This window comes from Histomonas meleagridis (genome assembly GCF_020186115.1).
Source record: "Histomonas meleagridis strain 2922-C6/04-10x chromosome Unknown contig_26, whole genome shotgun sequence".
NCBI lineage: Eukaryota > Parabasalia > Tritrichomonadida > Dientamoebidae > Histomonas > Histomonas meleagridis.
Genome location: NW_027150837.1, coordinates 103667 through 130463, shown reverse-complemented (window position 1 = coordinate 130463; position 26797 = coordinate 103667). Strand labels below are relative to the sequence as shown.

The window sequence follows — 26797 nt, the reverse complement described above, 5'->3', positions numbered from 1 at the left end:
TTCAGAGGTCAGGCCAACATCGTGCGTAGATTGAATAAGGGAAACTTTTTCATAGGGGCGCGTAAAGGATACGTTTACCCAAAAATTTCATCGGAAAATTCAGAAAATAGTATTCAAAAGGTTTACAACGTTTCAAAAAATAATTTACAACATATCATCCAGATAAAATTGAAATTTCAATTTTAACATTCGGCATTTATTACCAATGGCTATTTCTCACTATGGTAAGAATAAAAACGATTAATTATGACTTTTCATTTTATCATTGAAATGTTGCCAAAAGAAAATCTTTTTTAAAGTTTATTTTTAAATATTATTTTACATGGTTATTTCTAATTAGAATTTAATCATATGATTTCCTCTTTTTGAAATTTGAAACTACATCTAATAAATCGCCTTTTGGAGCAAGTGGACTTCCCCTTTTTATACCTATTGATGAACTTTTCTTTTTCTTTGCTTCGAGCTCTTTTTGCTTATCTAGATCTTCTTTAGCTTTTGAAAAGCTTTTTGCAAAATCACACCAAATTTGAACAAACTCACTAAACTTCATCACGTTTGGATCTTCTGCATATTTAATGCAAGTTTGATTATATTTTTCTTTAACTTCCTTAATTCCTTTTCTTGCCTCTTCCAAAATAGGCAATGCTTTGATTTCAAATTCTTTAAATTTCTTAAAAAACATATCTCCATTTTGCTCAAGTTTTTCTGCTTGAGGCATAAAATTTTGGCATTTGGTTAATATCTCTGTTATGTTTCCTAATTCCTTTGTAATTATATCAATATCGGAACGAAGGCATTCCTTCATTATTTCAAATTCTTCTAAAAACTTTACTGATTCTGGATACTTTTCATATGCAACAGAAACAATATAATGTAATAAAGTAAAATTTTTTTGATTACTTCTTAAGTCTTTTAATTTAGATAAAGAATCTAATTTAAATCCATAAGCACCACCTCTTGTTGTTCCGCCGTTCAAATAATTTCCTGTTTTTAAAATGATTGCTAAAATTGTATGAAAATTTTCTGATTTTTCTAAGATATCTAATGCACATATGAATGATTTTAAAGGTGGTATAATTTCACTTACTTGTGAATCAAATGTTTTTTGAAATCTCATTAATTCTAAATGTAAAGAAATATTATCAACATTTAAAAGTGTATGGAAAAATTGTTCACATTTTCCTAAAAGAGATTTATCTCCTTTAAAGTTTGAAATTGTTTTAACTTCTTCTGGTGTTGGTTGATAAGATATCATTCCTTCAAGTTGATCTTCAGTGAATACATCATCAAGAAATAATATATGTTGAACAATTTCTTCATGCGTCATTTTTAATCTACTTAAAAGTATATTTACTGATTTTGCTTTATTGGCATCAATTAATTCAATAAATGAAATTTTTGACTGTGATTCTTTTTCCAATTCTCCTGTTGACATTGTACGAATTATTTTTGGATTAGTTGCTGAAAATAGATCAAGGAGAAGTTTTTCATTAAGAGAAATTTTGGAGTCATCAATGTTTTTCCAAATTGTAGGTTCTATCATAGAATCATTGATTTTAGACCAAAACATTGATTTCATTTTAATGGGAGGTGGTTTATTGAGTTTAGTAACAGGAACTCCAGTTAATAATAGTGTATTACCTGGAGGAGGAGGAGGTGGTGGTGGTGGAGGGGGAGGAAGAGATAGAGGCTCTTCTAAATTAATATCTGTTGAATCTAAAGGTAAAGAATTATCTAAATCAAGTTTATTTGTGGTATTTTTTAAAGTATCTTTTATTGCTTTGACCTTTATGATCATATTATTAAGCTGGCCAATTGGTAAGTTTGTTGATGCTAAAATTTTTTCTTTATTATGTTTAAAAATATTGTTAGTTATGCGTTCAAACTCATACTTTTTTCCCTTGATATTATTAATTTTTGTAATGAGTTCATTGTAGTTTTCATTTATTACCTTAATTTTACTTTGTGGAATTATTGAAGAAGATAACTCTATGAGATAATTATCATTTTTAAATTGATTTACATCAATGAAATGAGTTAAATTATATAATTGGAGTTTAATATCTGTTAGTTTTATATATCCTTTTTCAAAAAGGTAATTAGATAATAATTTATCTTGACTTAATGCAAGCAGAGCACAATTTTCTAATGTGATTTGTTCTTTTTTGAATAAGAAATGACGATATATGAATAAGAAATTAGATAAAAAGTTTTGAAGTTGTTCGTTTCGTTCTGGAAATCTACTTGTAATATCAACAAGATATAAATTTATTGATTTTATTTTTAACTTATCTGCGTTTTTTAATAAATATTTCGAAGTCGATTTTGAACTTAAAGGATTGAATTTTCCTTTAATAAATGGGAAACTTTCTTTAAACATGTTTGTCTCTTTTTTAAATTTATAAATAAATTCTTTTTTCATATCCTGAACAATTTCATCATTCCAAGTCTTAACATATTTTATTGCTTTTAAAACTCCAAATTGTTTTAACATAAATATATAATTTAATCTATTCCCTGATGCTAGAACAGATTCAATAAAAAAAATTATCTGCCTAAATACAATTGGTGAAAGAGTATTTTGACAATGAAACATAATGCTTTGAAAAATTAATGTGTTTGAATCTGATATCATTCTTTTATAATATTTGGAATGACTTGGATATAATGAAAGAATTTCAATCATAATCCCAAATAAATAAGGTTCTTCAATTGCTATTGTCTTTAAAATTATATGAAAAAATCTCTTGTTCTTCAATAACTCTTCTCTTCCTTTATGGATTTTTGAAATAACTTGAAAACATTGAAGAATTACATAAAGACATTGTTGATCATTCAATAAATTCATTGTTAAAAAATATTTAACCAGAAATTCAAACCCAATCTGTATAAATTTTTCTAACCATGAAACGACACCTGTTTCCAAAAGTAGTTTTAACAATTGGAATGAAGCCATATAAGGTGTGGATTCAATAAACTTAATTAAACACTCTGGAGATGGAATTCTAGAATTAATATATGCTTGATCCTTCAGGCACATTTGTTTTAATTCAAATGAGTAACTTGATAATTTTTCAATTGCTTTATTAGAGATATTCAAATCATGAATGAATAAGTCAAATTTCTCATTTATTTCGTAATCATCTTCAGAAGTTAAATGATATTTCGGTATAAATGGAACAAAGTCTTGTTGTGGAATAAAGGATATCATAAAAGAATTAAAAAAGTTGATTTCATTACTATAAATCCCAAAATGCTTTATTGAATAGCATAAAATTCTTTAAACCACAATATCTTGAAACAACATTAATAAAATTAATTTTTTTGAATAAACAATATAATATACATAAAATATATGAAAAGCTTTACATTAATATTCATATTATATGCATATTATAATAAGATATTTATATTTTGTTTAACTTAAGAATTGATATTTACAATTTTCAAAGAGAAAACCATAAAAATGCTTTTGTTTATGAATTTGATCTGGAATTTATTTGCAAACCATCATCATAATTCAATGTGTTTACCTCATTACATTTCTCACTTTATTACATAAAAGAAAAGTAAAAAGAATAAACATCAAACAACTTTTATATTAATCCATATATTTCGGTATAGTTCTTTTGTTACCCGACTGTGGTGTAACAAAATCATTTTCCACATTTTTATTTTTTGTTGGCGTTTCACTTTCTGTTTGATTTCTTTCTTCTGATGTTTCTCTTATTTCTTTAATTTTATCAAATTTTAACCATCCATCAAATGTACCATTTTCATCAATGAATTCATTCGTATATTTTATTGTTAAACAAGAAGAACTATTTAATGCATTTAGCTTAGAGAACACAATTTCAAACAAATCACATGACAAATTTATTTTATTTCCAATTATTTCACAGTTTTTTACAATTGATATTTGTTTCGATGAAATCGAAACATTTTTCCATTCATTATTACCTGCAAATGAAACTATATCATTTGCATCGATTTTAAAAGAACCATTAAAATAATTATTAGAGACAATTTTTTGACATTTTATAATATCTTTTGTATTATTAATAGATATAATTCCACTATTTAATATTATTGGAATTAAATAAGAATATTGTTCAACGCGACCGTTAACCACAAGTTTGCCACTTTTGTTTACAACGAGTAAATCACCGAATTTAATTTGACTATTTTTAGATGAAGAAAATTGTGATTTCGATGATATGCTTAAACTTCGAATAATAATATTACCAGCATTTGAAAAGTTCCCAATATTTAAAAGAAATGCACCTTGAATTATCATAGATTTTGTATTCGTAAAAATTGGAATTAATTTTTCATTAAAAATAATTGTTTCGAACCAAAAGTTATTAAATTTCAAAATTCCGCTGTTTTTTCCAATTGTTTTTCTTCCATTTCGAGGAATGAAATACATTTGGGTTAAGTCAGTAACATTAACATTTGTTTTAGAATCAAATGTAATTGTTTCGGTTTCAATTATCATTTTTTCCGATTTAATTTTCGATGAAATTGAAACTGATTTCGATTTAATGAAAACATTTGTTATTATATTTTCTTCTTTTGTTGCTAAATTAATTTTTGGGCTTTGAAGTACTAATGTATTAACATTAAAAATTGATGAAATTGTTAATGATTCTTTGGAATATATAAAAGAAAAATTAGAATTAAAAGTCGATTTTGTAATGGAACATTCATTGGATATAAGAACTGAATTTCCATTGACTTCATTTCGAATGTTGATTTCGTTGGATTGAAGTAAACATGAATTATTGATTTGTATCTTTTCGTTAATTGTTATAAATTCATTTGAAATCAAGTGAAGTGAATCACATTGAAGTTTTGCATCAATTGTAAGATTTTCCGATATTATCCGGAGTTGATTTAAATTGCTGGTGATTTTGTCGATTATAAGACTTGAATAGGATTCAATTGTTAATGATTTTTTTGTGGTGTGGATTTGGATATGAATTGAATCATCGATAATTTGGAAAATTACACCATCACAATCAACAGCATGATCAGATTGAAGTGAGATGTCCTTGTTATTATGTGATATTATTTGAGTTTGAAAGTTAATAACGTAAAAATTGGAATTTATGAAATCTAAATTTTGTGTGTTTCTCTCTACGCTATGGTTTAAATCTGTAAAGAATGTTTCCGCTTTTTTGATATGTGACTGACGATCAATCTCTATCCCAAATAAATTTGAAGTTTCAAGTAGAGAGCCTGGAAGAAGATCACTTGGTTCCTGATCTTGGCTTTGAAGAAAAATAAAAGGATTGAAAGAAATTAAAGGAATTTTAAAAAGAAATTCAAGAAATGAAGTTGAACTTGGCTTAAAAACTTGTGATGTTGCTTTTTCATTAACTCCTTCATCTGATATTAATAAAGGAGGAGGCACTGGTCCCTTTGGCTCAAGACAATCTTCACCAAGTGGAGAATTTCTTTTCATAAGTAAACGGCCTCCTTGCGCGTTGTAATTGTTTGAATTTTTGACAGTGTCTGTTCGCTTGGGTTTTGGTCAAGCAAAAAAATGGGAAGACATAGAACTGCACGCGCAAAAGAAAAACTTATAAGGAATCCACGTCGAAAGTTAAGTGGCAAGCGTAACAGGGATTTAAAACTTAAAAGGAAGAGGAAGGATTTCTTTTCTAAAGTTGCCGAAAGAGCACGTGATCACCAAGAATACCTCAAAAAAACATATCCAACATTATTCCCTTCACCAAAAGAAATGGTTCATGTCAAGAAACTTCCGAACCAAACTTTTCTTGATCGTGTTATGGCTGCTCAAACCTCATATGACTCATTACTCAAAGCAATAGAAAATTCTCAATGTGTGATCGAAATTGTTGATGCACGTGATCCTTATTCATTCAGGTTTTTGGACCTCGAAGGCGAACTTTCCCATAATGGAACCTCTTTAATCATATTAATCAATAAGATAGATTTAGTTCCAGCACAAGAAATCTCAGGTTGGATTGCTTTCTTATCAAAGACTGCACCAACAATAGCAACTTCCTTAGAAAAGCTTCCAACAGAATCAGCTGAATTAGTTAAACAGACAATCACAGCAGTTGCTCCAAATGCTACACAAATTGCTGTTGTTGGCGCTCCTGGCACCGGCAAAACTACACTATGTAATTTAGTTGGTCAGCCTCTTCTCGATACAGATAAATGGCAATGGACAAATTGTGGAAACTCACTTGCACTAACAAACTCAGTTCCATGGAAGGGTCGAATCCGAGAACTTGCTGTTGATACTCTTGAAAGAGTTGATGGTGAAAACATATGCAATCTGATGGGAATCAAAATGGAAAATACACCAGGAAACCTACTCGTTTCTTATGCACATAAAATCGGTGTTTCGAAACAGGAAGTCCCAGAGAAGTTTGTCGAGAAGTTTACAAGTGGCGAATGGAAATGGTTTGCAAAACCACCTATCATTGAAGAAGAGTTCAACATATCTGAAATGCAATCACATGTTCTGGGTGCTTGCAGTGGGGAAGATGTTAATTCTTTCATTGCACTTGGACAAGGAGCACCTGTATCAATTGATATAAAGGCTGTATCTTTCCAGCTTCCAGAAGAATTGATCCAAGAAGTTGAAAATATTAGCGATCTTGAAGGAGAGGAAGAGGAAGAAACAGCTGAAGAATAAATAGAAAACAAAATTTTCACTTTTTTATTGGGCTTGAAACCGTTTGTATCCATATCACGACCGTTAAAATCAATAACGATAAAAACTGCCGACCATTGCTTGATCATCAAAATGAGTTCTAATGTGCCATCAATTCGCCAAATAATGAAAATGAAAGGAAACGACACTTGCGCGGATTGTGGTAAAAGGAATCCAACATGGGCAAGCACAAACTTAGGTATATTTATTTGCATTAAATGCTCTGGAATTCACAGATCTTTAGGAACAAATATATCAAAAGTTCATTCATGCTCGTTGGACACATGGACAAAGGAGCAATTATTGTCAATGTATAAAAACGGAAATATAAAATCAAATAATTATTATGAAGCAAGACTTGACCCAGATTTTAAACGCCCTTCATGGGATAATGGCGACGATGTAGGAAGCTTTATAAAAGATAAATATATAAACAAAAAGTGGGTGAAGAAAAATAATCAGCCAATCTACTTTCCCCCAGTACAAATTCCAACTTTTGACCTTCTTCCCCTGTCATAATTAAATGTATATGTTTGTGCGTAAACGATTGTTAAAAAAGTTTAATATATTCATTCATTTGTATGTGATTAGATAATGCGATAATATTTATCATTCCAAAATAAATGCTTTTCACAAGGTATTAAAAAGTATTTTTTTTGACAATATGTTTTTTATATCCGTTTTCTTATTAGATCGAATAATGTTGAATATTTATATATCATATCTAATATAATTCTCACAAAACACATCTGAAATCAACAATGGAATTACAATTATCATCTCTTATTTATATATCTTAATTGATGCATCAATACATTTATCTTTAAAATACAAATTAATGTTATTGTAGATTAATAAAGGTACTTAAGAATTGTGATGCATTATGTTTATTGAAGTTGGTATTTGACAAGGTTAGCATAAAAACCATTTCTTGCCATTAGTTCTTGATGTGTTCCTTCTTCAATTACTTGTCCATCTTTAAAGAGTAAAATTTTGTCTGCATTCATAACTGTTGCTAATCTATGAGCTACCAAAATCACTGTTCTATCATTTCTAAACTTTTCAAGAGATTCATGTATTAATCTTTCACTTTCAGTATCAAGTGCAGATGTAGCTTCATCCAACAATAATATTGGTGAATTAGCTAAAATTGCTCTTGATATACAAATTCTTTGTTTTTGTCCACCACTTAAACTCGTTTGGTGAACAATTGATTGATAACCATCTGGTAATTGTGTTATGAAATCATGTGCGTTACCAATTTGAGCTGCTTTAATAACCTCGTCCATATTTGCATCTTCTTTTGAATATTGGATGTTATCTAAAATTGAAGTTGAAAAAAGTACAGGTGTTTGAGGAACTGTTGAAATATAAGATCGAAGATTAACAGCTGATATTTTAGATATATCTTGATTGTCAATTAATATTTGTCCACTTTCAATTTCGTAAAATCGTTGAAGCAATTGAAGTGTTTTCGATTTACCACATCCACTTTCACCAACAAATGCAACTGTTTGTCCTTGATTAATTACAAAACTAAGATTTTGAACAGCATATTTTTCTGAGTTTTGATATTTGAAATAAACATTTCGAAATTCAATTTTTCCTTTGACATTTTTAAGTTCCCCACCTTCTTTACGATCAACTTCAGGTTTCATCTCAATAAGTTCAATGATTTTTTGAGCTGATACTGCTGATTTGTTCATATCATTGGAAATTGATATTGCTTGTGTTAAACCATCAACAGCCATAATCATTGGAAAAAAAAACAATAAAAACATCACCACTATGGTACCCATAATATGGCTTGTGAATTGCTAAATCTCCACCATAATAACAAATAGCTGCAACCATTAAATTTGAAAGTATGTAAATAATTCCATCTTTTGTTCCTTGAGTAAGACTTGTTTTCAAACATACATTATCAACAGTATCTAATTGCTTTTTATAATTTGCTGCTTCGTAAAGTTCATTATCGAATGATTTTATGGTTCTAAATGATGTAATTGCTTCTTCTGCTTTATTATTTGCTGCTGATAAACATTCATTATACTTAAACCAAATGTTTTCAATTATTTTATCACCTATAATATAAATTATAAGACATAACAAAATAACTATTCCACCAGGAAGAGCAAGCCTCCAACATTTGATAAAAGCAACAATTATTCCTGCAATGGATTCACCAGTTTTTTGAACAGAATTAAGTAATTTTTGATAATAAGTTTCCTGCATCATTGTAATTTCTTGAGATAATTTTCCAATGAGAACACCTGTAGGAGTTCGATCAAAGAAATCAATTCCTTGTTCAATCAAATTACAATAAATTCTTTCTCTTAAATCTCTCGGAAATGTTGAGTTACACCAAATTCTAATTGCATATGAAATAACTGATGCTAAAAACATTCCAATAACATAATATATCATATTTAAAACAACAGGAATGAAATCACCAAAAAAATTTTCACTAGAAAAAACATCAACCATATCTCCGAGTAAAATTGTCATTATAACTGGTAATGCTCCAACAACAAAATGCAATATTATGGTCAATACAACTGCCCATTTATTTTTGATATAGCTCATAATTTTGAAGTATTCTCCTCCTTTTCTACTGTTCTGATTTCCTTCCAATGGTTTTTCCATATAATAGTGATGTGTAAATTCCAAAAATTTTCGTACAATTTCTCACACAATTTTTCATGAAGAAAGTTTTTGGGTTAAGCTTGTGATTTCAATACTTAAAGCAGTTTTTGATTGAAATTTGACGACCAATTTTTGAAATTTACATTGAAATATTCAATAGTCGTTCCACAGAAATGTTGGGCCTTGTTCAGATCACATCACATTTTAATGGATTTTGAAGATTCTCAACATCAAAGGCCCACAGAAGAGTCAAACATGGATGCAAATCAACAAGGCGGACCAAATGATTTTGATGTGAAACAACTTTTTGAGACAAGAGTTAGATTATATAAAATGTTATTTAAATATCCCAAAGCATTACTTGGAATAATTCCTTCACTTGTTGTTGGTGCGATCCCTATTATGACATTTTTATTTGTTGGAAGAATAATTAAAGTTATTAGTGATTTTGAATCATCTCAAATTTATGATTATAATGAAATCAAAAACAATGCGCTTTATTTAACAATCATTGCAATAATTACAGGGATTTGTAAATTTCTTGATGAATTTTTATGGCCGAAAGTTGGTTCAGAATTTACGAATAATTTGAAATCAAATGTTTTTGAAAAAATTATGAAGAGTGATATTTCATTCTTTGATCAAAGTTCTATTGGTGATATGTTAACATTGCTTGGTCAAGAAACTGAATTTGTTCAAGCTACATTTGGACAAACGAAAGGAAAAGAACTTCAATATATAGGTCAATTTTTGTTGGGAATTATTCTTTCATACTTTTATTGTTGGAAAATTGCTTTAATTGCAACCTGTACATTACCATATTTTATAATTTTAATCATTGTTTTTGGAATGTTAATGGGTCAGCATTATAATCTTCTTTATATGTACACTGGAATATCAATTACTATTGCAGATGAGACATTATCATCAATTCGAACAGTTCGTGGATTTAATCATGAAGAATCAGAATGTAAAAGATTCATGGATGCAACAAAAATGGCTGTTAAAGAAGATCAAAAATCAGGATTTTTCCTGTTTTGTTTAAATACTTTGATTGATTTAAGTGTTTGGATCGTTGTTATTGGTAATATGTATTATGGTGCTCAATTAGTTGACAAAGGAGAAATTATATCAAGTGATTTAATATCACTTTTCGGTTTTATATTTTTTGGTTTTATGGGAATTATAATGTTTCAAATGCTTTTCCAAGAAGAAGACCGTGCATTAATTTCAGGAATGCTTCTTTTTGCTATTTTAGATCAAGAACCATCTATTCCATTTGATGGAGGTGATATAATTGAAAACTTTAAAGGACACATTGAATTTAAGGATGTTTCATTTAAATATCCATCTCGTGATGTTCATGTATTAAAAAATGTTTCTTTCGAAATTAAACCTGGAGAAATGGGAGCTCTTGTAGGTCATTCAGGATCAGGAAAATCGACTTGTATTCAACTCTTAGAAAGATTTTATGATGCTACAGATGGTAAAATTTTACTTGATGGTAAAGATATTAAAACACTTGATCCACATTGGCTCCATCAAAAAATTAGTCTTGTATCACAAGAGCCAATACTATTTCAATTATCTGTTGAAGATAATATTAAATATGGCAAAAGAGATGCAACAAAAGAAATGGTTATTAAAGCAGCTAAAAAATCAAATGCTTTAAACTTTATTGAAAAATTAGAAGGCAAATTTAATTATTTTGTTGGAGAAAAAGGTGATTCTGTTAGTGGTGGTCAAAGACAAAGAATTGCAATTGCACGTGCATTAATTAGAGATCCTGTTATTTTATTAACTGATGAAGCAACATCTGCTCTTGATGCAGAAAGCGAAAAAAAGGTTCAATTAGCCCTCAATAAAGTCATGAAAAATCGAACATCTGTTGTTGTTGCTCATCGATTAAGCACAATTCAGAATGCAAATATCATTTATTTATTTGATTCAGGAGAAATAAGAGAAAAAGGTACACATTCTTCTTTGATCAAGAAAAAAGGATATTACTATGAACTTGTTAAAATGCAAATGAAAGAAGAACATCGGAAAATGAACAAATAAATTTATGTGCTCTCTTGGAATCAATAAACAGCAGAATTACATTAATATTTTATTTTAAAATATTTTACGTATAATAAGCTTATGATCAAATTATATAATAATGAAATAACAAATAAAACTAATAATTTTATGATATGTATCTTTTTTCGAAGCTATAATCTAAAAATACATTCAAACAATTAATTATTTACATTAATACATGAAAATTTAACTTTTTATAAATTTATATAAATAAGAATTGAAGGACATTAACATCAATATATATATATACATTCTTAAAACTATTATCATAATAATTTATCTTTTCTTTAACTCATTCATAAGAAATTCGTCAACACGATTTTTGACGGTTTCATTTTCACAGTAATTTTTATTTTTGATCTGTTCTAATTAAATTTTCCAATTCATCATTTCTCATTGATAAAAATCTTGATATTATATTATATAAGAAATGGCTTGGATTACTTTCTATATTTTTATCTATAATTTTTTTGATGTGTGAAACTTCTTTATCAATATATTTCATAGCTTCATCTTTTATATATATATATATTTTGGATATTTAAATTTGCATCAAGATAATTCTTAATTTCGCTTTTAAGAGATTTGCCTCTGAAATATTTAAAATTAATTCTGTTTTCACATTTTTTCTAATTTGAAGATATCATCTGCTAATTTGGATTATTTGTAACTTTTAGTTTTTGTTGTTCAACTTCTTTTTCAGTGAAGACGTCAATAATTTTTAACAAAATTATCCTTTGTGAATTAGTATCTTCTTTTGATGCAGTTGTCAATGTCAATCGAATGAAATCCTTTAGCGCAGTGATTTCTTGATATTTTGCAATGTTTCGAAGTTTTAAACTTTCATTATTTTCTTCGATTTCACTGGTTATAAAAACGAAGTATTGTTTTTGCTTTATTTGAAACAATTTGATAAATTTCATTAAAACTTTGAACATTATCATTGTTGTAAATATCTTTTTCTATCTCCTGAATATCATTTTTAATTTTGTCTTGATATAATATTTTCAATTGCAATGCTTTTTACTTTATATAATGTAATTCTGATATTATCATAATATTCATTTATAACTTCGGAGGAAATTTCATTTTCAAATTGATTCTATATATTATTAAAATTTAAAAAAAAAGTTTGCACTAACTATATTAGAAGAATTAAAATTTCTTGAAATTAAAAACATTCGGTTCGCACTGGATTTAGTGAAGATTATTAAGATTCCGAAGGAAAATATCAGTCATTTAATAAAATTTCTTATTAAATTAAAAATTATTTCTTTCTAAAAGATGGCACTTCAAGGAAACTTGAAGAGTAGTATCTATTAATACTATATATTATTAGACTTGGTACAATTGTCACTTTTCTTGTTTAAACATAACTATGATTAGTGTCTTGTTCTTGTATTCGCTGCCGAAGGTTTGATATACACTTTTCTATGATAGATTTACTTACTTCTTCTATAGTGTATTCATATAATTGTGATATTGATTTATTCATAATATTAGTTTCGAGATCTCTTATTTCTGATTTAATGATTCCTTCAACTTAGATTTTGAATTATTTCTGATGTTTTTGATGTTTTTCTCTTCAATTATTCGAGCAGAATTTTATATATTTTCTGATAATTTTTGAAATTGTTTTGTTTTAAAATTATTGATTTGGGGTTTTATATCCTAATAAATTGAACTACTTGAATTAACATCGTCGACAATTCTGGAACATAATCTACCGAATTTATTATATTTATTTGAATTAAGGATCTCATAATGCATCATTTGATATGTGTCATGCCAATCTGTAAAATCCAAACGCACTAATCTAATGAAGAACAAATAGCATAAGAAAAACATTCATAAAAGCAAAAAATCAGATTTTATATATTGGTGAAGAAGAATTAAACTGTTAAATGTGAAGTGGTTAGAACGACAAAGAAACAATGTGTATAAAAAAACACCTTAACCGCTTTCTATTCTGAAATATTCAAAGACTATTGAATCAGACATATTGGGTTAATGTTGCAACAAGAATACATTAACGGCAATGACGTCAAATCCAAAGGATTTTTCACAAAAGATAGAATCCTTTATTTTTTGGATTGGCCAAATCTTCTTTGTGCAGCCATTCTTTGCATTACATGGGTTGCATCGAAATACACCCCTCTTCAAAAGTTATATGTCCCACCAGAAGATGACCTTTCCAACTACCCACGTGCAAAAAAGGATCAAGTCAATTTTGAACTTATGGTTACAATCATCATTATTGGATCTTTTGTTTTTTATTGGGCCATCTATTTTATTTCACTCAAAGCACCTAAAATTATGAGAAAGTTCAACCCCATGACAGCTTTTTATATTGGTCTTGCTATTTTTGCATTCAATAATACGACCACAAATCTCTTCAAATCTTATGTAGGACGTGCTCGCCCAGATATGTATGCTTACTGTGGATATAATTCTACTACAACCTGCGATATTGATGAAGAGTTCAAATCATTCCCAAGTGGTCACTCATCAGGTGCAATGTCCGGCTTATTATACCCATGCCTCTTCTTGCAGAAGCTTGTCAAGACCAGGTATATGCTCTGGACAATTGTTTGCTTCATTTTCCCTGCTCTTGCAATTTACGTTGGTTGCACAAGAATCAGAGATTTCAGGCATCACTTTGATGACGTACTTGCTGGTTTGTGTTTAGGAGCATTCTGCACAGTTATTGTTTGGTGGAGAGTTCGTAAGACAATCTTCCCAAAGGATAAGGGTGACAAAACTTCTCAATCATTATTGCTTGCATAAGCAATACAAAACTTAATAAAGAAAACTATATCTAGTTTCAAATTTCACTTTAATTATCTTGTTTATTAAAATGTTTTAATATTTCTTCAATTTGTTCAACACTCCTTTGATTTTTGCTGCAGAAAAAGGCGCTTCAGAAATCGTGTTATTGCTTCTTGAAAGAAACGACATTGATGTTAAAGTTACAAACATTTCTTTGAGTTTTATAAAGTTTATCAAAATTTTTTGGTGTTTAAAAACGAGATTTGGGATTTATATGTTTTACTTTATACAGCATTGGCGAAAGCAGCTCATAATGATCACCAAGATATCGTTGAATTACTTCAAGATAAGTAAAAAAAGTTCTCTCATTTTTTTACTAAAACTGATCTAATAAAAAATAATTTTTTATTTTGATTTTTTCACTCAAAAGAAATATTTTTATTTTTGCAATCATAACTCATTCTCTTTCTATAGATATCCATCTTGATTAATCAATAACCAATTTCATGGCAACATAATTCGTTAATTTTTTATTTTGATTACGAAACAATTTAATATTTTGTGTTACATCACTAAAGAGAAAAAAGTTTTAAACATTTTTCGGTTTATGAATTTATTCATCTTCTTCAGCTTTTCTCCATGTCTCCGGCAAAGTGTTACAAATTTCATCGATTATATCGCTTGTGATTGTCGAGCGATGCTTTTTACTAAATGCCAAAACAGCGGCCTTGCGAACAGCTTCAGATGCAGCAGCGGCAGCTTCGAAGTAGTTATCAGGCGCCCAAGCAGCAAATAAACCAAGCGCTCCAGCAGTGATGTCGCCTTGGCCGCCAACGCGTCTTTTGGATGATGGAAAATTGAATTCTTTGGTGATTTGGCCATTACTGACAACATCGATTTTACCCTTGGCAAACACCGTAACACCTCCGAGAGCATTCGCAATGTCCGCGCAACTGCATCCTTTGGGTAATTTAAGTGAATTTTGAAGACGAATAAATTCTCCGCCATTTGGCGTGAGAATAAAGCGCTTGCATGAATTAACAATTTGTGGCTTTTCGGAAACTAAAAAAATAGCATCACCATCAAGAATTACTGGTTTATCTGTGGATTTAAGATTTTCAATTATCTTTTCGGTAAAGTCTAACGTAGCACGATTTCTTCCAAGGCCAGGGCCAATAACAAATGATTGCATTGATGGAGCCCAATCCATAACTTTTTTCACAGCAATATCAATATTTTGGAATTCATCATTATCTGGTAAATAAGGATGAACAATTTGTTCTGGTGCATATGATTTTATTGGGGTTGCTGCAGATTTTGCGCAAAAAATATGAGATAAATCACCACCGAAACGAAGAACAGCAGCACCTGCAAAATAAGGAGCGCCAGTATATTCGAAACATCCACCAATGATTGCTATTTTTCCTGCCTGTCCCTTATAACGTGAAGAACTCAGAGGTGGAAGAAATCTTGTGAACGCTTCCATTTTAAAATAAACTATTGAATCCGTATCATCATGTCAATTTCCAATAAACAACACAAAAAGTTTCTATTTTTTTTACATTTTTTATTTCATAAATAAACAAATATTTGATTATATTTGTTCTTTCTGTAGTAACACTACATGACTTTCATTTATATCATCTATGAAAAACAGTGAATTATATATTTGGACTTTTTTAACGAAATTATTTTTCCTTAACCAATTATTTAATATATTTTCGAATGATGAATATGTAACAATTTGTTCATATTCCGAAACATTAATTTTATTAACAAATTCCAAAGGATTTTGTATGAAATCTTTTGATTCCGAATATCCTTCATAAGGACATTTAAAGAAATCCATTTTTATATTATGATGTGCATGAGAATAAAATGGCGTTGAATGACAAGGCATCAAAAACAAAGTTGATTTCATATTATCATATACGTAATGCATTATGTTTGTTTTACCAATTTGATGAAATTGTGACAGAAATATAAAAACAATAAATTGAAGAATTATGTTGAATATCATCATACGCTTTGATACATATTTAGATATCAAAATGATTAAAAATGGAAAGATTTGCATTAAAAATCGAATTTCTTTATGACTCGACAAAGAAAAAACTAAAAGACTTACAACACAAAATATAAATTTTCGTGATTTAAACTCTTTAATTTTTGGTAAATATATTAATAATGGTCCTAATATGGATGGAATTACAGAATATATATAAAATAGAAATGGTTGAGTTCCATATTTTTTAGCAACCTCTTTAACAAAGTTAAAATAATGAAATCTGAAAGGAGTAAATAAATATGGCTCAGATCCAATAAGGCGATACCAGAAAATATCATATAAATTAAAAAAGATAACAGATATAATACCTATAAAGATATTACGTAATGTAAAATTCTTTTTAAAGTTGAAAAAAATTAAACTCGCAAAAATTGTTGTGGGTCGTACCCAAAATGAAAAAACAACAAGAAAAACAGGGGCTTCATAATAATAGAGAAGTAAAGTAAGAAATGTTTCAAATGAATTAAAAAGCGTTCGAGTTCCAAAATATGGTGTGGACCATAATGTTGCATATAAAATCATTGATTTAAATGAAGAAAATTTCCAAATAACAAGCTCCGAAAGTGTTAAAATAAATGACATAAAAATCCTTGGAAGATATACTAAGGTGTAATAATTATCAATATGAAAAATTTGTAAAAATTTGTAAATTATTATAAAGAATGTTGGAAATATGAATGACCTAATACCGTCGCGCCATTCCCATGTTAAATGTCCAACGCCAAAAACAATTTTGTGTGCAACTTCAAGAGATTGCCAATATTCATCTGGTACAAAAAATGACTGACATATAATGGAAAGTAAAGAATTAATAAAAAATAGTATAAAAAAAGCTTTAATGCTTGGAGAAGAAGGAAAAGTCATAATTTTTGGCAACCTTTAGACGTTAACGTTCGAAAACCAAAAACCTGTCTTCTGTCTAAAAATATTGCCAGGAGATATTTTTTTGGTTGATTTATGACTTAAATCAGAGACACTTCCATGTGTTTTTGTTCTAGTTTAAATTTTTTGGTTTAGAATGCAATTGTTAGATTTTCCAAAAAAAATTGAAAAACATCACTATTTACACTTAGTAATAGAAATTCATTTGTTTTAACATTCAGCATTTCGATTTTTATGGTTTTTAGTAATGTTTTGAGCAAGATATATCTGTTATTTCATCCTGTCCATATTTTATGGGCATCTTTCAATATTTTATGTGAATTTGAATGGGGTTTCCGGTACCGGAAAAGCAAAAAAACAAAAAAATAATATTTTTGCAATAATTTTTGACTATTTTTTCTAATTTTGCTTGTCATTAAAACACCCAATTATTTGTAACTAATAAATGATTATAAAAAATCTACAAATAAATAGACGAGCCTATTTTTCCAGTGTTTTTTGATGTTTTCGTTGAAACATGGCTCAGAAAAATTCGAAAGCAGAAATCTCTCTCTTTTGTTACATAAAATAAACCTAAAATATCTTATTATTTCTAAGGATACAAAGAAACAATAAAATGTCAAAATATCTCCCAAATTACTTAAAATATAAAAAAGATAAAAACATATGTTATTTCAATTATTAAAAAAGATATTTTGGTTTTTATAAAAAACATTTTTTTTGTCACGGACGATATCTTTTCTATGTCGTTAAAAATAAACCTATGAATTGCCTTTTGAATCTAATGGAGGAAACACAGCCATGTGTTGGACCCTATCGAATCTTACATTCTATAGGGTCCGGTTCAGCCGGGAAAGTAAAACTAGCAGTTCACAAGGAATCAGGTCAACAATTCGCTGTAAAAATAATTAAGAAAAGTGCATTTCATAATCATCCAGATACTTTTAAAAAAATTCAAAGAGAAATTGTACTTATGCGTCTTGTTGATCATCCACATATACTTAAATTAGTTGACTTTTTAGAGTCATCTAAGCACTTATACATTGTCCTTGAATATAGTTCAAAAGGCGAATTGTTCGATTACCTTGTAGAACATACATGCTTACCGGAGGGACTTGCAATGAAGTTCTTCCGACAAATAATATACGGTGTTGAATATCTCCATTCTCTTGGCATTTGCCATCGTGACTTAAAACCAGAAAATATTCTTCTTGACGAGAACCTAAATGTCAAAATCGCAGATTTTGGCTTTGCAAGATTTACCAAAACAAATATTGCAGAAACATCATGCGGTTCACCACACTATGCAGCACCTGAAATCATAAAAGGTCATCCTTATGATGGAAGGAAAGCCGACATATGGAGTTGTGGTGTTATTTTATACGCTCTTTTAGCAGTATGTTTTTTTTAGATCTTCAAAACAGTAACAAAAAATTATAAAATTTTTTGTTGTTTTGAAGATCTTTTAATTTTACATCTAACACATAGGGTTTTTTACCATTTGATGATACATCAATACGAACATTATTATCAAAAGTCAAACAAGGGAAATATACTCTCCAATCAACATTTAGTGATGGAGCCAAGGAGTTAATCAAAGGCTTATTGACAGTTGATCCAGCTAAACGCATTACAATTTCCGAAATCAAAAAGTTACCAATTTTCAGAATTAATCTTCCCGAAGATTATATAGTTCCCACACCCATTCCAATTCCACACATTTCTCAACCCGTTGACATGGCCAATGTTCCATATGACATAATTGACATTCTCAAAAAGATTGGCTATGACGATGAAAAAGAGCTTCGAGCCGACCTTACATCCAATGAGCATACCATGGCCAAAGCATTTTATCACATGTTAATGAGTCGTTCATTATTAGATCAATCCATTGATTGGTCCTTATCTGTTGATTCTGGGAGCAATGCCTCAGACTCCTTTCTTGAACAAGAGCTTTTTCTTGGTCCTCAGTACGGGTATAGCGGTACTAGCAATGGTGATTCTTCTTCTCAATTTGACGCAGCATCATATTTGAACTCTGTGGTGAATCGCCCCGACTGGGACATTCCGGAGACGCAGTCGATTGAGGCCATACAAACAAACGAAATTGACTGTAACGGTCTCCAGATCACCGATGCTATGCTCTTGATGCAAAAGATGATGAAACAACTCGGAATGCAATGGTTTCATCCTGATGAGTATACAATCTTGTGTCGTAATGAGACTATGGGTATAACTCTTTTGATACAATGTGATCCCGAATTAGCAGGTGAGGAAACAAAATTAAAGTTCCAGATTTTGGAGGGATCAACGGATTCATTTAATTTGATTTGTAGAACAGCAACAGAATTATTGGAAGGAGGAAACTTGGATTGAAATTACAAACATGTAATTAAAGAAATATTTTTTGGATTATGGTTTTTCTTTTAAGTAGGTAAATAAGGTAATATTTTCTTTACCACAAAAATCAATAATTATTGGATCAAAAAAAAAATCGATTTTTTTTGCATTTCATATAATACCAGTTTGCAGTATCTGATCTGCTCTATTATTTATCAAAATTTAATGTTTTTTTTTTTCGTTCCAAATAGAAAAAAAATTTTATTGCTTAAATCAGTTTATTATTTTTTGAATGAATTTCAATGTAAAATATACAAATTTCGGGCCGTTTGAATAAGCTTGCACATTTTAAAAAAAAGATGCATCTCGTCTTCATTGCGATGAGTAATAATGGTTTTTAGTTTTATCAAAAAAAATCAATTTTTACCATTTTTTCTAGTTATTGTCGCAAAAACATTAAATGCCATTTACATATTGACTCCAATAAATGCCATTTTTAAAAGATTTCTTGCGATCTGACAAAACTCCAGTAACCACCGTAATTTCAATGCTTTTCTTTGACATTCAATTAGAGCATATTTTCTATCGATCGAACCTTTTCAATAAAATAACCACCGTTTAGAACACAAAATAAAGGATGTTTAAGTCAAATTTTCTGAAGAAAAACATTTTCAAATGTGCTTCAACAAGGAAATGACCCTTGGTTTTACAATCGCCTCAATCCTAATTGGCATATGGGTGATGTCAGGGAAATCAATATGGAGAATAGAGAAATGGAGAAGGATTAGAATTGCTTCATGCTTCTGGTACTTCGCCGGAATGGAATTTCTACAATTTGTTCAATATTTGGTTTTAGATGACTGCTCAAACCTTGTTAATATTATTTTCACAGCTCTTGGCTGGATCCATATTGCTTACCAACCATTATTCTCAAATCTTGCTTTATCAGCACTTGATGGCAGAAACACAAAGAAGGAACGACAAGAAACATGGGGTTATATTCTTAAGTTTTGCTTTGTTGCTGGTACATTGATGTCATTAAGATTAATCATCCCAGCCATTTACAACAAGCAAACTCAATTCACTATTCCTTGCACTAAGTCCATTGAAGGTATGTGTGCTCCAAGAACATGCTCATATTCCGGATTATATCATATTAATTGGACATTCAAAATGCTCAAGCCATCATACCCATTCCCAAGCATTGCAGTTCATTTCTTGAACATGTTTGTTGCCCCAATTCTTATGGGACAATGGGTTGGTTCAGTTATCTTATTCTGCACTGGACCTCTTATTGCTCTCTTCTTCAACCCAATCGAAGACGGAGAAAGGTCATCCATCTGGTGCTATGTTTCAATCATGGAATGCTTTATCACAGTTACTGCACAATACTTCATCTGCAGAATGCAAAAGAAGCAAGAAAAGGTAAAGAAAGAGTAAAATAAATATACCTTTCGTATTCATATTTTTTTCTATTTTTTAGCTAAAAGCTTTTATCATAATTTGCCAGAAATTAATCCGAAATTTTGGCATTTTTAATGCCGTTTAAAACCGCAATTCAAAACCGCTCTAACACATTCAAATCACAAACCACGTCATATGACTATCTCCGGTGATTTTTCTTACTTTTTGATAGCGGTTTATGTCAAAAACTTCGTGTTGTAAAATCCAATAATTAACCGTTCGGTTATTTCTGAACGTTTAGGAGATGATTTTCTGATCATTTTTTATGAAACCGTTATATCAAAATCGGTTTGAGAAAGAGTACATACAAATCATTTGAAAGAATTTGGCCGATAATTCTACCGAAAATTGACTGTTGGAAAAGTCAAAATGGATGCATCTTTTCGACAACATTACACAACTCAATAACAATATTTGACAAGACTTCGACAGTTTTATAAACATCATCTTGTAAATATTTTGCTTCATCAAACGATGTTTTATATTTCTGTATCATATATTCGATATTTTTCCTTGATTCCTCATTTAATTGTAATGAAATCAATTGCTCTATAGATTTAATGTATGAATATGTATTTTTGCACAACGAAATTAATTTATTACATTTTTCTGTGTTTTCAGCAATTTTCTGCAAATAAATTTTTGGTTTTCCTTTATCAATTTTTTCATTTTCTACTAAAACATTATTGAATATTTCGACAATTTCATTAACATTTAAAGCGGAATCATTTTCGTCATATTTATCGCAATAACTTTGAACTTTTTTTATTAATTCATCATCTGAAAGTGAATAAATATTTTCATATGAATCACCGAAAATTATTAATGAAATTGATTGTAAACTTTTGATTGCATTTATTAATTTATTTTCCAAAATTTCATTTTTCTCTTTATTTTTCTCTTTTTCATTCTGAAATGTATCAATGATATCAAAAGAATTATTAATATCATTCGAACTCAAACCTTTAATTTTGATTTCAAGCGCTTCTTTTTTAGATAAAATTTCATCTTTTTCCATATTAACTTTTTGTATTTGTTTTTCATATTCGTTTTTAATTTCATTTAATTTTAATGAACATTCATTAATGAAATCATCTGTTTGAGGAATAGAAAACAAATCACAAATTTCTTTTTTATTATTTAACAAATTATTTTGTATTTTGATATAATTTGTTTTATATTTTTCGATTTTATTTTTTAATTTAGAAATTGTTTTAGTTATTATTGTTAATTGTGTACTGATTAATGTAATAATTTTATTTCTTTGTTCAGTTAAATCTTCAGATTCATTTATTTCAATTTTGTTTTGATCAATTGATTTATTAATTTTATTACTAATTTGAACTAACGTTTTAATATATTGTTTTTCTTTGTTTTGAAATGTTTGTATTAAATTGTTTTGATTTTCCAAAATTTCTTTAATTTTCTCATGAAGAAATTCAATTAATTCATTTGCTGATTTCGTTAATAATTCTTCTTTCGATTGTTTTTGTGATATTAATAAAATCGAATTAATAAACGCTAATTTCGATTTAGGAATTGTTTTAGTTAAATCCTTAAAATTATTATCAATTTCTGGAATTAAATCCGAAATCGAATCAATTAATGAATGTAAAGTTTCTGTTTTAAGTGTTGAATTAATATTTGGTAATTTTTCATTAGTTTTATTATTCATTTTCGGTATTAAATAATGTCGTGGGAAATTAGACGCTGTTTTATTATTCTTTTTACTATGAATTAAATTGGTATTACTATTTTTGAATGACGTTTCATCTTCTAATAAAACAGATTTTTTATTTTTCTTCTTTTTTTGTTCAAATGAAGTCGATTGATTCATTTTCTTTTCTTCAGTTAATTTCAAATTGTCTGGAATTGATATACTTAATAAAGAATTGTTTTCTTTCTTTTGTGATTTAATGAAATTTTTTTCTTCATTATAAATTAATTCAGTTTTCTCACTTAAATTCCATAATAATTCTTTACTTTCATCAATTTGCTTTTGTAAATCATTTATTTTTTCGTTTTTTATATTAAATTCTTGTCGAACAGATGAATGAAATGAATTTAAAAGATTTATAAATTCACTTCTTGGATCATTATATAACTTAATATTTAAATCAGAAGAAATCGAAAGAATTTTCGATCGAAATAAGTCAAGATTACATTTTTCATTGATTATATTGATATGTTCTTTTTCTAATTTTAATTGTTCAATAAGATCATTGTTCTTTTCATTTAATTCATTAATTTCTTTTTTTAAATTTTCGATTGTCATTGCATTATCTGATAAAGCATTTTGAACAATTTTATTTTTTTGTTCCATTAATTGTTCGTTTTCTTTTGATTCATTTTTCAATTTAATTATTTCTGTTTGCTTTAATTTAATTAATTTATCTTTTTCATTTAAATTTGATTTCCATTTTTCTAATTCGTTTTTTAACTTCTTTAAATTATCTAATTCATTCACATTAATATTCGGATTAAACTCAATTTCCATAATTAGAAACATTTGTCTTATAGTTTCATGAATTTTTCGATTTATATCTTCAATATCTTCTTCTTCATTTTCAACATCTTTTTCATTATTTATATTTTCATCGTTTTCTTCATTTGTTTCATTTTCATTTGTTTTATTATCTTCTGGTTTTGTATTTGCTTTAACAACTACAAAAGGAATCGAAAGTTTACTTAATATATTATTAAGTTCGATATTAATATTATCTTTTAAAGTAACAATTTCTTTCATATGTTTTGGGAATATAAATGCCGCTTTTAATGATTCAATGATTTCATTACAATCAGTATAAATATTCGATTTAATTCGCTGTAAATCATAAACCATAACTCCGCTTTGAACATATTCTGTTGAAAAAGCTTCATTAATAATCTTTAAATATGCTTTAACATCTCGTTTAAATGGTTCAAATAAATTCGACTCAAAGTTACTCGAAAACATTGTAATGATATTGTTCGAAAGTGTTTTGTTTAAACATAAAATTTTTTCTACACTTTCAGTAACACTAGGAGTTGGGCATTTTTTACTTTCGTTGACTTTACGAATACTATCTAAGGATGACCTAATTGCTTTGAATTTGGCTGTGATTTGTTTGGCATGTGGTGGAGGGCGAAGTGATGACATTTCATCAACAACTGTTTTAAAATTATTCCAGCTATTTTTAAAGTTTTGTAAGGGAATGCGAACAGCTGCTGAACTAAGAATTTGAGTAGCTTTGGATTTAATGGCATAATAATTTTGAAAATATTTCACACCTGCATTATGTAAAATAGGATACGTTTCTTTAACGGAGTAAAGAGCTGGTTCTAATTGATTTACAATATCGGGTGTCGTGTCATTTTCACGAATTACATCATCTGTCATTTGATATAATATTCGAAGAGAATCACGTATGGAAGTTAATAAACCTATTTCCGGAATGGAAAATGTTTTGAGGTCAATTTGATCATAAACATTTCTTTGTGTTTCTTGATGTGTCATTGAATGCCTCATTCGACTAATAACATCTTTCCTGACTTGCCTGGATGAATCTGCTGTTTGAGGCTTCGAAGAAATTGCTGGACGGATAACAAGAGCTGGATTTGTGGACAATTTTTGATCTTGAAAAATACGTTATTTACACGCACCTTTAAAAAAAGATGATTTCTAACTAAGGTTAACCTTATAATTATTTTCATTAGATATCTATCCGTCGAAGATGTGAATGTATGTTTGATACAATGAAAGAATTTTTTTTAATTTTTTATCAAAATCAGATTTATTATAATATATATTATTTAAACTCAAAAGCATTAATTTTCTTTGATCGCAGGCTGGGAAAATTGCTTTGTATTTCCAATTGCCCAAAGGAAATAGAATTCCTTTGGCAAATCAAAAGGAACGTTTATGCAAGTAGGACAAATCCTACTTGTATTTGAAGAGATTTCTTTTTTATTTGGAGTTGAATTTGACTTTGGTGGATTTATCTGTTTATTTTTTGGTTTTTGAACTTTTTGTCTACCATTATGTTGAACTTCATCCTGTTGTTCAGGCCCTTCTGCTTCTTCCTCCTCTTCCTCTTCTTCTTCCTCTTCATAAATATTTTTTACATCTTGAGATGAATTTAAAAATTCGCTTCTCCCATCACTATCGTATTCTTCTGTTGAGGTTGGTTGTGTATTTTGTCTTTCTTCTTCTTCAGATTGGGTTTCCATGTTGATTCTTCTTCTTTGTTAAATTATATTCAATTAATTCTATGAGTTTTATCATTTCAAGCATTCGAACAAACTTTGTGAAATAAAAGATGAGCAAGCCAAACATAAAGGCACCACAAAAGCTTCAACAAAGAAATATTTATGAAAGAATTAATTTTCTGTCAGAGATTTCAAAGGTAGCTGCGTTGGATGAGGAATTGATTTGCCTTTCACAATACCTTGGAACAGAAATGGATTTAACAGCAAAAAAATCAAAAATTAGACTCAGCCCAAAAAGGATGTTTTGTAAGAAATGCAAGTCACCATTGATCCCACCAACCACTGCAGACATTTCTTATCATTCAGATTCTATTATTGTGAAATGCAAACTTTGCAATTACCGATATTGTTTCCACCAAAAAGAAAAAGAAATAACATCAGAAAACAAACATTGGACTTTTCAACAAGAATTGCAAAATGAAAAATTGGTTTTGCTGAGCTCATCAAACAACGATTAGATATATTTAAAAAGTGGAAATAACCACTTTGTTCTGAAAAAAAGAATGGTTTACATAATCTGTTATTAAATTGTATTAATAGAGTATTTTCTTTATTTGGATTTTTTGAAAAAGGGGTGTTGTAATGCTTGTTCTGCCGAAATTCTCTTTTTAATGTTCAAATTTAGCAGCTTGTGCATTAAATCAATTAAATCTGGATCTTGCAAATGTTTCAACTGTGGAGAAAAACATGATTCTATCTGCTTATCTGGCTCTTGAACCCAATCTTCTTCCATCTCAGGGGTAATAACTAGATTCAGTTTATGTGCAATTTCCATGAAATTCCTTCCACCGAAGTAGTGTGTCATTTCTTTGAGTGCTAGAACTGTTGTTCTTGCCTTCCAAGGAATGTTTCCGTTTGAGAGCAGATAAATAATGAATATACCAACAGCCCAAGTATCGCAGCCTGTACCATAATCACGATACCCCATAAGCATTTCAGGTGACCTACACTGTCTAGAACCTGCTTTTGAAGACATATCGTTGGAGACATGAATTCCACAACCCCAATCAAGTAATTTGACATCTTTGAAATGGGGTGAAATATTGATATTACCAATTTTAACATCTCTGTGAACAATGCCAAGTGCATGTGCTGCAGCAAGACCTTCAAGAACGGAGCTGAGAAGGAATCTTAGCCGATTCAAACTTAAGTGTGCGAAAATTTGGCTTTGGTCGATGCTTTGGAGGTACTCAAAAACAAGAAGTGTTTGCTCCTGTTCAATGACTTCATACAATTGAACAATATGAGGAGCACCTTTTAGTTCCTGGAGAAGTTGTATTTCGTTTTTAATTAGTCGCTCGCTTCCTCTTTCAACAATTTTTACTGCTGCAAGATGCTCTTTTTTATAAAGAGCTTTATATACATGAGAAAAATGTCCTTGACCAACACACTCACCAAAATCTAGATATGGAATCATTGGGAGATGATCATATACTTTGCGTTCACCACCTGCAGGAATCCTTTTTCTTTTCCTTCCTATCTCCATTTTATTTGTTTTTGGTGGGAATGTATTCAAAAACTCATAGGTTTGTTCGGTTTTTCAACAGAAATTGTAACGGCTGCATGAGGTTTGAAGCGGAAAAGTCACAAACGGTTATGGAAAATGT

The 26797-nt window shown here is 29.1% G+C and overlaps 9 protein-coding genes across 9 annotated transcripts; 5 read left to right on the top strand and 4 right to left on the bottom strand.

Annotated features, from left to right (window-relative positions):
• Positions 1-343: 343 nt before the first annotated feature.
• On the bottom strand, positions 344-1798 carry GO595_004264 (Formin-like 2 Domain containing protein; the record flags this gene model as incomplete). Its single annotated transcript, XM_067917376.1, has 1 exon — positions 344-1798. One exon carries the CDS (start codon positions 1796-1798, stop codon positions 344-346), a length of 1455 nt encoding a protein of 484 aa, XP_067775388.1.
• A 3750-nt stretch (positions 1799-5548) lies between these two features.
• GO595_004263 (putative GTP-binding protein-animal) lies at positions 5549-6673 on the top strand (the record flags this gene model as incomplete). The annotated part of the gene is made up of 1 exon (XM_067917375.1): positions 5549-6673. One exon carries the CDS (start codon positions 5549-5551, stop codon positions 6671-6673), a length of 1125 nt encoding a protein of 374 aa, XP_067775387.1.
• Positions 6674-7578: 905 nt separating this feature from the next.
• Positions 7579-8442, bottom strand: GO595_004262 (ABC transporter family protein; the record flags this gene model as incomplete). The annotated part of the gene is made up of 1 exon (XM_067917374.1): positions 7579-8442. One exon carries the CDS (start codon positions 8440-8442, stop codon positions 7579-7581), a length of 864 nt encoding a protein of 287 aa, XP_067775386.1.
• A 1744-nt stretch (positions 8443-10186) lies between these two features.
• GO595_004261 (ABC transporter family protein) lies at positions 10187-11398 on the top strand (the record flags this gene model as incomplete). The annotated part of the gene is made up of 1 exon (XM_067917373.1): positions 10187-11398. One exon carries the CDS (start codon positions 10187-10189, stop codon positions 11396-11398), a length of 1212 nt encoding a protein of 403 aa, XP_067775385.1.
• Positions 11399-13429: 2031 nt separating this feature from the next.
• Positions 13430-14206, top strand: GO595_004260 (PAP2 superfamily protein; the record flags this gene model as incomplete). The annotated part of the gene is made up of 1 exon (XM_067917372.1): positions 13430-14206. One exon carries the CDS (start codon positions 13430-13432, stop codon positions 14204-14206), a length of 777 nt encoding a protein of 258 aa, XP_067775384.1.
• A 595-nt stretch (positions 14207-14801) lies between these two features.
• Positions 14802-15674, bottom strand: GO595_004259 (ATP-dependent (S)-NAD(P)H-hydrate dehydratase; the record flags this gene model as incomplete). The annotated part of the gene is made up of 1 exon (XM_067917371.1): positions 14802-15674. One exon carries the CDS (start codon positions 15672-15674, stop codon positions 14802-14804), a length of 873 nt encoding a protein of 290 aa, XP_067775383.1.
• A 2227-nt stretch (positions 15675-17901) lies between these two features.
• On the top strand, positions 17902-19514 carry GO595_004258 (CAMK family protein kinase; the record flags this gene model as incomplete). Its single annotated transcript, XM_067917370.1, has 2 exons — positions 17902-18534; positions 18627-19514. The coding sequence occupies 2 exons, from the start codon at positions 17902-17904 to the stop codon at positions 19512-19514; spliced, it is 1521 nt and encodes a 506-aa protein (XP_067775382.1).
• Positions 19515-20153: 639 nt separating this feature from the next.
• Positions 20154-20918, top strand: GO595_004257 (uncharacterized protein; the record flags this gene model as incomplete). Its single annotated transcript, XM_067917369.1, has 1 exon — positions 20154-20918. One exon carries the CDS (start codon positions 20154-20156, stop codon positions 20916-20918), a length of 765 nt encoding a protein of 254 aa, XP_067775381.1.
• Positions 20919-25740: 4822 nt separating this feature from the next.
• On the bottom strand, positions 25741-26676 carry GO595_004256 (CMGC family protein kinase; the record flags this gene model as incomplete). Its single annotated transcript, XM_067917368.1, has 1 exon — positions 25741-26676. The coding sequence occupies one exon, from the start codon at positions 26674-26676 to the stop codon at positions 25741-25743; it is 936 nt and encodes a 311-aa protein (XP_067775380.1).
• Between the last annotated feature and the right edge of the window lie 121 nt (positions 26677-26797).